Raw genomic sequence first — 14,215 nt, 5'->3', positions numbered from 1 at the left:
AGTTTCTTTACCACTTTAAATTTAAAACTCACTTAAGTCACTATATTCACATTTAAATAAATTCTCTCTGTTACTCATTTTTAACAACTTATAAATCCATAGGACTGGACTTTTCTGTTTTTCTTGTGATTATTACTGCTAATATTATTGTCATTTTTAACAATAAGTTTATAACACCACTAATAATGAAAACTTTATAGGGTTCTATCTTTATCCTAACCATTTTAAACAAGATTAATATTATATTCATTTTCTCTTAAAGACGATAAATACTGGTATGAAGGTTGACTCATAGTAAAAATTTTTTTCTTTTATAAAAATATATAAATATTTTCCTTCACATCTCCTCTGAGTGAGCAAAACACTTCATAGCTCTACCTCTGAGTTTGCATCCTTTAAAACCAAGGATGGAAGAACTTTCAAAAGAAGTTCTCCCTCTGCCACAGAATTATCTCTCAGATACATGTGCCCCAAGGATGAGTTAGCAGTCCTTTGAAATGAGCCTTCCTTCAAGGTTGTTGCTCAAATTTCAGCAAGTTCCAAATGTTCTAATTTCTTCAGAGGTTTTCTGAGTGTTTTGTTTTGACTTTTCCCACGATGGGGGGGGGGGGAGGAAATGGTTTATACTCAAGCCTAAACATTACACTCCCAGGGCTGCACTCACTCCCACCTTCTCTTGTCCCTAACTCTTCCTCCATCCTCCACCCCAACATTAATCCCAGTCAGAGAACCCACTTGCTCACCGCAGCCTTCAGGTGTGGCTAGAATTCTCTGTGCTTCTACGTCAGCATTATCTAAATGGCATTTTTAGATCTTTAGAGTTACTATACAAACACTTAACAAATCTATATGTTCAGCATTGAGATAGTTAACAAATGAGCATCTAAAAATGTTCATATGCGTTTTACAGTTTGCAAATTAGCCTGCTAATTTTTTTGACCCACCCTGAATTTTAATTGGTCTCCAAAAGTCACATGTCCATACCCTATAATCTAGACAGCTCCAAAATTTGCCTGTGTGTTGAACAATCAAAGCAGCTCCTTCACTTGGACGTTCCCTCCTAGTGTCAGCGTGGGTTTAACCATTTCATTACAGGAGGCCGGGAAATTTCTTCCCTCACGGCATTTCCATCACCAGACGCCACATCATGGTCTGAAATTAGAGGGAACACAAGTCAAGTTCAAACCTTAATAACTCCAAGATCAAGAAACGTATTGTCTTGTTTGGTTTTGTTTTTCAACAGAAACCATAAGGAAATGTTAAGTTGACTATATTAAAGATTTTATGCTAATGATTGCCACCACTCCATCTAAATAAAAACCCGAGAATTCAAATTCACTGCCTTTGAATTGGAACTGCCTCATTGCTGACCTTCCGTTAGGTTTTCAGAGGTTATAAATTGCACAGGAAAAGAATGCCCATCTTTCTCTAGAGGTGGATTTGAAGCACCTGCTGGGGGTTGGCAGGGAAATTCCTTACCCACTAGGCCACCACCTTGTGTCTGAGATGGAACTTCCTTGAATTATTTCTCTCCAAGTATCCACTACCACGTGGAGCAATCTGTGTATTTATCTTTTCTAAATTACTTTTTAGAGAATTACTATTATCTCTCCATCCTAGACTAACAGCTCCATGAAGGCAGGGATCGTATTTTGCTCATTTCTATCTTTCCAGCACTTAAAATACTGTCTAGAACGTAGTTGATAATCAGTGAATATTTCTTGAAAAGCAAGTGCCGTAAGAACAGATCTCTGCCTAAGGTTTTTACCCTAACTGATACAGGCAAAGGATTAGCTTACAGTTGGTTGTAGCTCCAAAGGGCAGAAGGCAGAACAAAGGACAGGACATTTCTAAAGATGACTCTTAAATCTACATAAAGTTTATGCTACATAGTTTCTCTTTTTCTTCTAAAGGAAAATGGTCAGCTTCTAAGAATAGTGAGGCATACTTGCTTAAGCAGTGTGTCCTGAAATAGGTGCTACAAGATTAGCACAAATGCACGTAAATTCATGAGGTATTTTAGAACCTTCCAGTGAAAACTAGATCAAGACATGTTTTCAGTCAACAATCAGAAAGTTGGGGAAAAAAAACCCTCCACACAATAAAGGTGTGAAAAGAACCTCAAGGAGTCCTCTCTGTCATTGCTGTTGAGATGGAACCAAGTCAGAGCTGACTCTCCCCTGGGTTTCCAAGGTGATAAATCTTACAGGAAGAGATTTTCCATCTTTCTTAGATGCAGCCAGTGGTGGATTCAAACTCAGCCTTTGGGCTTGCAGTACACCTTCCCGTGGACAAAGGCTTGGAGCCTTTTAACTTTTTCTCAAAGGCTGGTCCCAAACAGGTCTGTGCACAGGTGAAGCCTATGGTCCAAGATCTTTCCAAGTCCCTTCCTGCAAAAAACAGCACTCCAACCCCAGGATGCATCATGGAGTGATGCCTGAGTGAGAACAGAATCCCGGGTGCCTAGCAAATCCCGCTCTCTTCAAAACCTGACAACAAAACAGGTGGTATCACTTTGTGCTGCTGATGGAAAGAAAACATCTCTGGTCAGAGGAGAGAGACACCCAGCTCTTTTTTGCACAAATTTCTAATAAGGATCTTGATATCTAAATTTTCTATATACGGCAATATCTTTGTGTCACTTACAATGTAATTTACTCCCACAAAGAAATCTATTCCCAAAGCTCGCACACTCATTTCTGTGGAGCGGGAACCAACTCATAGCTGACCCTTCAGTGAGTTTTTAGAGACAATAAATCTCATGGGAGGAGACTGCCTATCTTTCCTTCGTGGAGCAGCGAGCAGAGTCAGACCACTTGCCTTTGGGTTGACAGCACAACTCATTGCCCTCTGGGCCACCAGGGATCCCTTAAGACCTCATTTGGTAGTAACAATATTTGCAAAATCTGCAAGCAGGTGAGAGTGTGACAGACTTGAAGAAAGATACTGTAAGGCAGCCCATTGGAGACAGACCAAGAACAAACATCACTTGCCAAGTGTAGCAGAGGGGATACAGTGAGACACAGAGAAGACGCCCACCACAGAGGATCATTGCGAAAGCACACACACGCCTCCCCACAGATTTCAGGTCAGACACCAACACAGATTCACTTGGATTCCATTTCCTCTCTTGGTGGGAAAAATGTCAATTCACTCTCAAATAAGTACTGGCCTATGTGTGAGCTATCCCTGCAAAGTACTTTTTGACTTGTGGTCTTCAAAAAGCAAAATAAGGCAAGAGAAGCAGCCAGGGTATGAAGCACCTAGCTATACTGAGAAGACAATAATTTTCTAATCCGTGCTAGACGTACTGGCATCCACTTCCTAAACAACATGCTTCTGGAAACTCTAAGAACTTTGAGAAATGACAACAGTTATAGAAAGGCTTTAGGTCTTTTGTTCATAGGGTCACTATGAGTCGTGCTCTAGTCGATGGCAATCAACAACAAACAACAATAACTAGATGTAATTTAGTCATTCGAAAACACTCCAGGTCTCAGGAAACAGATTTGCAGTTGCAGGAGGCTGGGAGAAGAAGAGAAGGGAAGTGACTGGAGCCGTGGAGTTTGACTTTAGGGTGATGAGAATGACCTGGAATTAGACAGAGGTGGTGGTTGTGCACCACTGAGTGTATTTAATGCCACCAAACTGTTCACTTTAGGTTGGTGAATGTTACATTATATAAAAGTCACTGCACTTTTATTATAGCTATTTGCACGACTTCTGAGATCCAGTGTTTTTCTATTTGGTTTTTCAATAACTGTAAGGCTAAATCATAAAGATTTAAAATGGTTCTAAAGTCCCCATTTCCCAGCCAAATAGTCACAAAGATATCCACTTAATAGGTAAAAAAGTTTTCCTTTTACATCCACATTTACAGACATTCCCCAACCCAAACCTCATCAATTTTCCAAGGCCGTACACCTTTACAGGAGAGAGCTGGCCATCTCATTCCCATGGAGCTGGCTGGTGGATTCAAATCAGCAGGTTTTCCAAACACTTAACACACTACACCACCAGGGCATAAGTCAAAACTTTAACACATTATTTCTCTTTCGTTGTCATCTGCTCGGTTCTACCCATCTGTAGGAAGGATGTAAAACTAGGAAAATGAGAACATTTGCTAACTAGTTCATTTCTTAATTATTTTGAAGTGCAGCCAACTCTGAGGAGGAAATACCTCCATGAAATGATTCTTCTATTATCAATCATGTATACCTGAAAAATACGTAGTTTGTTGATACTAGCAATTTCTGTGAAGACGTGTCATTTTGAATAAGCTGTTTTCAATTTGACGGCTTTTTGCTGTGCTGGCCAATTATTCAGCCAGATAACCAAAAACACTATTTTTCGTACTAGGTATTTCTCACATTTTTAAGAACCTGTAAGAGAAGTACACACAGACTAACAAGAAACACCTGGGTGTCATCATAATTACATTCATTTCTAAAATTTCAATCACAGAGACGGTCTCCCACCCTGGACACAAGAATGTACACCTGGAATGACTCCATTTAAGGGTCTCTATCTGGTTAATAATAATAAAAGGGATAATGTTTATATTTTCTTTCTTAGCTCTTAAACCTTATCCAATAAATTCTTCTGAGTATTTTCTTTTTTATTTAAATTTGGGAAAGCAGTAGCTTTGTCTGTTAAGTATATAAAGCAGACCACAAAAGAATTTCAAGAACTTTACATATCTCAGTTGGCTGCTTTTTAATTGCATGTTTTTTAATAACTAACCATACTTATTTTTCATATTAAGTAGGTGAATTTTGTTGTTGTGTACCATCAAGTCAGAACTAACTCATAGCTGATCCACTAGTGAATTTTCAGAGGCAGTAAATTACATGGGAGGATATTGTCCATCTTTCTCCTACAGAGCAGCCCGTAGATTCGAACCATGGTTCTTTGAATTGGCAGCACAATCCCTTACCACTAAGCCGCCAGAGCTCCTTAGGATTCTGACCTGAGTTGGTGCAACGCCAATGCCTAGCTAGCTCCTGATGCATCGTTCTTTTGTTCTGGAGACATAAGACATTTTTCTTATCCTTCAAAGCACAGAGAACTTTCAACCTAAGTCCAAAACTAGGAAAAGTTATCCTCAATACTATTGATGGGATCTTTTTGGAAAACGGTAGTAACCACTAAACACAACAACCAGGCGTGGAAAACGAAAACAAAAAAACAAACCCAAAACAAACCAACAACAAAACCCCTAAACCAACATCATTTTCTACTCTCAAGAAGTCCTGGTGGTGCAATGACTGCTCAACAAAAGGCTAGTGGTTTGCATCCACCCACTGACTCCATGAGAGAAAGACTTGGCAATTTGCTTCCGTAAGTATTACCATTGTTGAAAAGCCTATGCGGCAGTTCTACACTGTCACATTAGGGTTCCATGAGCCAAAATAGAGAGCTAACAACCATTCTCATTCAAACTAGAAATGAAACTATGGCACCAGGGTTTATAGTGGAAACAGTTCTTACCTGTGTGAGAAACAAATCTCCTGCTGGAAGATCTGCCAAATGAATACTGGAAGAAGCGAAACTTGAGGCATTTGCCGGTTGCTCTGTCGCATATACCTGACTGGCATTTGCAGGTCTCTTTACATTCCATCCCGAAGGTGCCATAGGGACAATCTGAGGGCAAGAAAAGGGTTAAAAGAGAGGGCTGACACGCCTAAGCCCTAAGACCCTAAAGGCTCAGAATTTGAACTAATCTTCTGAAATCTTGATCGTCAAATAAAACCCAATTCTTGAAAACCTCAATCTTAAAAATTGAAGACACTTGTGCTTAAGAGTTTTGCTGCAAAGTTTGAAGACAGTTATACATCGTTAGTCCCCATGGCCCAGTTGTAATTCAGTTTCTGCTTAAATGGCCATGAGCTTGTCCAGCTCAGTGAAGGTGGGAGATTAAGCAGACAGATGCATCGGCTTCTCAAACAACCTAAAGGATGTGAGGCTATGTTTTACCGCACTGTATATAAAAAACCAAGAATTTAAAATACAGAGGGTCTTCAAACTAACCAGAACTTAAAAATCTTATCCAGTGTACCAATCCTCTAGAGCCAATCTCATTCTTTTCAAGTTCCTTATCTTTCAAAAAGGGGAGCTCTGGTGGCCTAGTAGCAAGAAGCTGCACTGCAATCCAGAAGGCAGGCAGTTCAAGGCCACCAGCTGCTCTGTAGGAAATTTCACTAGCTTTCTCACTTGTGGGGAAGATTGACTAGTAAAACTCTGTCAAGTTAACATGCACTCCACTAAATGAATAAGACTGTGTAGGGTTAACTATTTATATTAAAAGCTCTCATTGCCATCAAGTCAGAACAGACTTATAACTGTCCCTCCAGTGTGTTTTCAGAGACTGTAAATCCCACGAGAGGCAATCACCCATCTTTCTCCCATAGAGAAGCTAGTGGATTTGAACCACCTTTGGGTTGGCAGTGCAAATCCTTACCTATTAGGCAGCCAGAGCTCTATTTATATACATATGCCAAAAACTTTCAGAGTTCCAACGGTTTTACACTTGGATTAAAGCATGCTGTACCAAGATAAAGAGGACACACTCCTTTATGTTAAGTGCATGACTTTAATGGCTTAACCAGCATCTCTGTATATATACTGTTTCTTCAGTCTTCAAGCATCAGGCAGGATTGATGTTTTGTTTTGTTTTCCCTTGGCATGAAAACGTACACGTAAATAAATGATCACATATGAGTGAGGAGACAAAATGTCAGGTGTTTGATCAAGAGTGATGCTAAGGAGATGTCTTTTAAAGAGTTCTAAGATTAGTCTTTACGGCATCCTTCAGATTGCAGAAGCCTCTGCTTTCAAACATGTTCTTTCCCTGCTGGGAAGACTAATCCTTGTTGGGTTTTCACTGTGCCTGCAGTGATGTTCAGGATCCTGAAAGCAAAATTGCTGTCAGATTTCCTGCTGTCCTCTCACTGCATCCCTGATATAATGAGCAGGGCCAGGCATACAGCATGTGCCCAATAAATGTGCATTGGCTGGTTGACTGTGATCTGGGCAGTGCAATGCCAAACATCTGACTATTTAGAAAGCATCTGGCTGTGCAGCTGAAGTGTACAATTTCCACGTGGGTGTTCAGTAAAAGAGCTGAAAAAGGGAGTTTGCCTCCAGCAAAGTGTCAGATCTCCATCTCAAATCGCTGAGGCTTACATAGGCTTATTCCTGCCAGCAGAGGAGAAAAAGTTCAGAACCAGACTCATGGCGAAATCTTTTAAAATGGATCGTATTAGCATCTACCTTGACCATTCAGTGGCTATCAAGTTGGAAGACTACAGATGCCTCACAGCTTATGTTTTTTCTTGCAGTGATTATACATTTACAAGGGTGTTCTTATGCCAAGAGAAAAAAGCAATCCACTGAATATTCTTGGTACACCATATTTATGATTGTGTTAACCACTTCCTCTCTAATTTTGGTAAGTGAAGAACTGTTTTCTTGGCTGATAAGCTCTGCAATTTGCAGAAACTACACAGCCTAGTCAGTCAAAAGAAACATCTGTCTATGTTAACTCAAGGAAATGTTTCATTAGGATTCTGTTTCTTATTGGTTATAACCAAAAATGAAAATTCTCTTAATCATTCAAATTTTTCTTAGCCTTTCCAATGCGTTGTGGATTAAAAGATGATCAATTTATACACTATTTTTCTTAAAGATAGGAGAAACAATGACTATGCCTTAATAATGGGTGATTGTCAGTCATCAACACATATCATTGCCTTAGAAATATAAAATGTAAGTATCAATTTTTAAATATTCTGATCCTTTTAATATAGGAGAAAGAAGGGGCAATCTCTCCTCTTATGCGATTACAGCCTCTGAAAACCTGCTGGAGGGTCAGCTATGAGTCAACTCCCACTTGACAGGAAAAAAAAAGACTTATGTTACAATAGTAAAGGATACGTTTTACAATAGTAAAACTGATGAATGGGTCTCATAGTATGGGTTGCATCTTTAATATAGTGCTTAATAATCAGCTCAGGAGTACCATATGTAGAGTATTTTAAATCACCATTTTCATTCTAAATATTATAAACTCGAGTAACTAATTTTAAAATAAATTTTACAAATACTGATCTATATTTAACTGTATTTCTGACATTCTTCTAATCACTAGTGTTTCCTAGACGTCCCAAATCTTTATAAAGCAGGTCTACTTTATATTTCAGAGTACCTTTTTCCAAGAACATGAATCATTTTACTGTATACTGTAAACCCACTCTATTCCATGAAGTACATTAGTGTCCATCAGAAATCTTTGACCTTGAGCGATGTCCTCCACCCTGTGGACACTTTCATGATCAAAGAATCACTGAAGCCCGGGGCTAGAAGCCATTCCAGAGGTTGTCTAAGTGGAGACCTCTGTTATCGCTGGCCTGGGAGAGGAGATGGCACGTCAGCTCTCTGTAACAGATCATCTGTCACATTTTTAGTTTCCAGGGGAAAAAAAAAGGCAGAACCACCTTCCATTGCAACATTTTCTGTTAAACCCCCTGAATAATAGGATTGAAATGCAATCCTGTGTCCCCCTTGCATACTGGTGGGTGTTGCTAGAAACCTCTGACACCACCTGTGCATTTATCCCCTCTTTGGAGAGCAGACCTGTCACCTCCCAAACTAGCTAAAAGTCATCCACTGGTTCTGGAGGTAGAGAGAAGCAAGAGATCACTCTTTACCTTTGCAGATACCAAACTCGTCACCAAAATCATCCTCCTCACTGTAAAACTGACACCTGAGCCCGGGGCCACACTTGACGCCGTCCATGCCGGAGACTGTGCGGTAGCAGGTTTCGCCCCGCCCTGCAGCGCACACGCGGCAGCAGCCACAGTCGTCGAGCACTGTCCGCTTGCAGCGCAGGCTGTTCTTACACGCGTTACTGTCACAGAGTTCAGGACAATCCACCGCATACTTGCTGCTCCAGGCCGTGGCCAGGTGCACGGGGACCAGGAGAGCCGTCAGCAGCATCAAGACGTTCTTCATGACTCCCCGCTGACAGTCTCCTTCCCTGGGGGTGCAGTGGGGGAAGTGGCCGTCCAGCTTCCAGAGTGGTCGCTGCACCTCTGCCTACACGTTTAGGAGTTTTATACACTGGGTTGCCCGCATTGCTTTCCCGTCATCAATTTCCTCAACCCAGCAGCAGCGCTGTCCTCCTGCCAGGCTCTCTTGTTTTAGTTTATGAAATCCAGGATGAAGGCTGGATTAGCACGCTGCTGCCATCCAGGAATTGAAAAGCCCAAGCTGATGTCATCTGTTATGTTTAGATGGTTGTTTTGCATGAGGGCTGAAGAACTCGGTCCACTTCCGTCTGGAAGGCTCAAGGACGTCTGCACAGAGAACAAGAAGGTTGCAGGAGCTCCTGCCTGCCGGACTGGAATTGTTCTGACACCCGGGTGCTCCTTGGGGGTGTTGCTTTATCTCAGAGCCTCTGGAGTCAGGAGGAAAATGATATAGCCATGAATCATCAGGACCAAAGAAATGCCCTTTCTAAAAAAAAAAATTAGACGTTTGGTATTTCCCTTCAATAAATAGCAATGAGATCATTTAGACAAAGAAAGGGTTATATTGTGCCTTTTCAAAACTTGGAAGAAAAAATATTTTGGTAGGGATTTTTTTTTAAAATCCCCTCTTCCTTCCTCCAAACCTCTCCTTATGTTATTCCTAAAGCAATTCACAATTCCTATCACATTCATCTAGATCTATCAGGGAGGTAACTGTGTTCCAACTAAGATGTGCAAACCCAGCTAAGAACATCCTGTAAAATTCACACCTAAAAAAAACACAAAAGAGGGAAGATCCTGCTGGTACTGGGTTTCTGGGTTATTCAATTCTGGAAAAACTTATCAGCTGGATTTTTCCTGACCCAAAACTCCCTGGGAAGCAGGGTCATCCATCATCCAACCCCTTGCTCTCACCTCTTGGCAGGTATCAAAGCCCTCACTGAAAATCACCAAAGGAGGGAGCCAGCCCAAGGAAACAAAAGAGCCAGCAGGGAAATCAGAGAGGCAAGTCACAGGGAAGGGAAAACATTCCCCACCAGGAAACCTGCTGGTCTTCAGAGACAACAGGGGGCTCCCAGGACCTGAGTACTTCTTGGAAAGACAGAGGAGGACATATCAGCCAATCCATATCATTGATAAGCAAGGTTTGTGGAGAGGGGAGTTCTTATCCCAACCACATGTTGTTTTCCAAGTCCCTTTCACTGCTTGTCAAAAAAGATATAAATCCTGAAGTGAGACCATCAGTGTCATTTTGCAAATAAACGACCAAGTAAAGCTGAAAACTTTAAGTCTATCACAAATAAACTATGGCAAGCCAAAAGATTTCACCCAGTGTCAGCTTCCTCTTTGGGGAATTACCCAGGCTAGACTGGCTGACTTTTAAAACTCTACTTTTCCAGAAGATGGGGCAAAGGCAGTTGAATGTGATTTGAGTGATCTTCACAACGGCCATTTTAGAAGCTGGGAAGACAGAATCCAGACTGCAGAGAATTCAACAAAACTCCCCTCATTGCTGTCTTGTCAGAATGAACTTACAGCTTACCTTCCAAGCAAGTTTCCAAGGCTCTAAATTGCACAGGAGAGGGTTGTCCATCTTTTCTCTTTTATAGTTGCTGCTGGATTCAAACTGGTCACCTTTACGATAGCAGCACCTCTCTTTACAACTGTGCCACCAGAGTACTGTTTTTGTTTGTGCTGTTAGGTGTATTCGAGCCTTTATTACCCACAGGGAGCCTATGAACAACAAATCTGAACCCTGTGCTATCTGGTGTCATCCTCACCATCACCCTTGAGCCCATTGCTGCAGTTTCTGTGTCAACACGCCCTCATGGAGGGTTTTCTTCTCTTTCACTGACCCTCCAGCTTTCCACGCATGATGTCCTTTTCCAAGGAGTGGACTCTCCTGGCTATATGCCCAAAGTATATGAGAGAAAGCCTCACCATCCTTGCCTCTAAGGAGCAATCTGACTGCACTTTTTCCAAAACATGTTTGTTCTTTAGGCAGTCAATTCTGTACTCTTCTCCAACACTATAGCTCAAAGGCATCAATTGCTTTTCAGTCCTTCTTATTACTTGTTTAGCTCTCAGATGTAAATGACTGAAAAGATCACAGTCTTAATCAGGTGCACCTTAGTTCTCAAACTGACATCATTTCTCCTCAGTAATTTGGAAAGGTCCTTGACAGCATACTTGCCCAATGCAATACATTTCCTGGTCTCCTGACTACTGTACTACCCAGGTACTGACTGTGGTTTCAAGCAAGATGAAATCAACAATTTCAATCTTTTCTCCATCAATCATGATGCTGTTTGTCAGCTCAGTAGTGAGGATATTTGTTTCCTTGATGTTGAGATGCAATCTATATTGAAGCCCATAGTATTTTACCTTCTGCAGTAAGCATTTTAAGTCCTCCTCATTTTAAGCAAACAAGGTTTTACCATCTGTATAATGCAAGGTTGATGAATCTTCCTCCCACCTTAATGGCACATTCTTCTGCATAGAATTTACTATGATGCAGAAAATGAAGGCAAAAGTTTCAGCTCACAAACAATTTAAAATGCATTTGTCATCTTTCACACACCAAAGGTGTAGTTAGAGGCTGAAAAAAACCCTGATGTATTATTGTCATTTGTTGTTGTTACTGTTGTCTGTCGTAGAATCAGAACCGACTCATAGGTGACCCTCCAGGAGGTTTTCTTCAGAGGCAGTAAATTGCACCAGAGGAGATAGCCCATCCTTCTCTCATGGAGCAGCTGGTGGATTCTAACAATGTACCCTTGAGATTGCAGCACAGCTTTTTACTACCAGGCAACCAGAACTCATTGATAGTAGGTTGAGTACAACTCATAGTGACCCTACAGACAGCAAATGTGAACCTGCCCTATTCTGTGCCATTCTCACAATTTCTGAAACACTCAAGCCCATTGCTGTAGTCACTGTGTCAATCCACTTGGTTTGCTGTCCCCTCCAATTTTCCAAGCATGGTGTCCCTCCCTAAGAAATAACCTCTCCATACTTCCTAACTACATTTCCTTCTTCATTATTTCCAGAGCTCATTAGGGGTTAACAATAACTGAGTGTAGGGTTTGTGCCAAGCACCACTTTCAAGCATTTTCTATGTGTTAACTCACTGTGCCTCCTTACAGCTTTGTGAGGTAAGTACTATTCTCATACTCCCTTTAAAAGTGAGGAGAGTGAATCAGGAAAAGATGAAATCATTTCCCAACATCTTCATGCTGTCAGGTATTGAGCTTGACGTGTTATCAGCCCAATGTCGGAGTCACATTTTTATTGTTGTGATTACTCTTAGATGCCACGAAGTCAGCTCCAATTCAAATCAATACCATGTACCACAGAAGTAAAGCCCACCCAATCCTAACCCATACTCACAATCTTTGCTATACTTAAGCCTATTGTTGAAGCCATTTTTTGGTGTGTCAATCCATCCTGTTGATGGTCCTCTGCTTTACCAAGCACGATGTCTTTCTCCAGGGATTGATCCTTCCTCGTAGCATCCCCAGAGTATATGAGTCTTGCCATCTTCTCTTCTAAGGGTCATTCAGGCTATACTTCCTCCAAGACAGATTTGCTTATTATCTTTTGGAAGTCCACGGTATAGTCAGTATTGCTCATCAACACCACAAATCCATGCCATCAATTAATTTTTCTTCCTTATTCATTGTCCAACTTTAACAAACATAGGAGGAGGTTAGCGGTCCTTGGCAGATTTCCCAATTACAGTAATTTGATTTCCTTTCTGTCGCTTCCCTGAGTGTTCACTGTATGAAATCTTTGACTTCGATATTTTCTCAGTTTGTCATAATATTGTGCATTGGTCCGGCTGTGTGGATCACACACTACAATACCTATTAAAAGATAATCATGTTTCCATGGTCAATGGTTCCAATAGCCTGCTTCACACTTAGAATCTAGAATAGGCTTTCTTGTTCCAAACTTCCAGAACATCACTCTGAGGAATTGAAATTAATTGGAATAGCAGCCTTTACAGTCTCACATATATGCCATACACCATACAAAATACTTTATGAGAATTATTACATGTGAACTTCAAAATGAAAGTTAACATGACAGTCTTATCTCCATGTTAGAGATGAGAAAATCAAAGCCTAGAGAGACAAAGTAGTTTGTGCAAGTTCAGTTGGCCAAGCAAGGACTCCAACCCATAGACAACTAACCCCAGAAACTACGCGAAGTACAGCAGTATCAAATGTACACATTTGCCAAATAGGTGATCCAGGTGAGTGAGGCATACCAGATGTAAGGCATAGGAGTGGAACAGTTTGTCCACTTAAATAACAAAGCTGTTATTGTTATCAAGTCAGATTCAACTCATAGCTAAGCCGCTAGCTGGTTTTCAGAGGCTGTAAATAGCACAGGAGGTGATTCCCTATCTTCTCTGTCAGAGTGACTGATGGATTTGAACCGCCTGCCTTAGCAGCATAACTCCTTGCTACTGAGGCCATTCGCACTCGCTGAATGGCACATACCTTCCCTAAAGGTGCTCTGGTGGCTAAATAGGAAGGAATTGTGCTGTTAACCCAAAGACAAGGGTTTCAAATCCACCAGACACTGCTCAGGAGAATGACAATCTCTTCCCATGTGATCTACAGCCTCTGAAAACTGTGAGTCATTTCTAACAGTGGCACATGTTGTTTTGTGCTATTGAGTCGGAATCAACTCAAACCTGTCTCTCCTGCAGGTTTTCTGAGGCATTAAATCACATGGGAGGAGACTGTCCATTTTTCTCCCTCGGAGCAGCTAGAGGATTCAAACTGCATTCCTTCAGGTTGACAGTGCAACTCCTTACCACTAGGCCACCAGAACAACCACTAATGAAGTAGCTATCACTTAGAACCTGGCTGGTGCCATGCAAGAATATGAGCCCATTTGGTCTAGCCATTTTTAAAAAAGAAAAGCTGGAATGTAGATATTTTAAATGTAATCCCTATTTGGATGCGTTATTAGAAGGGTTCAGACCAATTGGCAGCATCAGGATGGATGACGAAGAGATTGAGAGTGTTCACAGCTTCAGTTTGCTCGGCTCCACAGTCAACACTCTTGGCACTAGCAGTCAGGAAATCAGAAAGCGTATCGCGATGGAAAAGTCTGCTGTTAGGGACCTCTCAAAGGTACTCAGGAGCAACAGTGTCTCTATGGAGACTAAG

The 14,215-nt window shown here is 41.2% G+C and overlaps 1 protein-coding gene across 1 annotated transcript; it reads right to left on the bottom strand.

Moving 5' to 3' along the window:
* Positions 1-1,066: 1,066 nt before the first annotated feature.
* Positions 1,067-9,012, bottom strand: ESM1 (endothelial cell-specific molecule 1). The gene is made up of 3 exons (XM_006889565.1): positions 8,709-9,012; positions 5,491-5,643; positions 1,067-1,152 (listed from the first exon to the last, which is right to left on the bottom strand). The coding sequence occupies exons 1-3, from the start codon at positions 9,010-9,012 to the stop codon at positions 1,067-1,069; spliced, it is 543 nt and encodes a 180-aa protein (XP_006889627.1).
* Positions 9,013-14,215: the final 5,203 nt, after the last annotated feature.

The sequence above is a fragment of the Elephantulus edwardii genome, unplaced genomic scaffold, assembly GCF_000299155.1.
Source record: "Elephantulus edwardii isolate Elephantulus edwardi_28Jun2011 unplaced genomic scaffold, EleEdw1.0 scaffold00079, whole genome shotgun sequence".
Lineage (NCBI taxonomy): Eukaryota > Metazoa > Chordata > Mammalia > Macroscelidea > Macroscelididae > Elephantulus > Elephantulus edwardii.
This window is presented reverse-complemented; position numbering and strand designations above follow the sequence as displayed.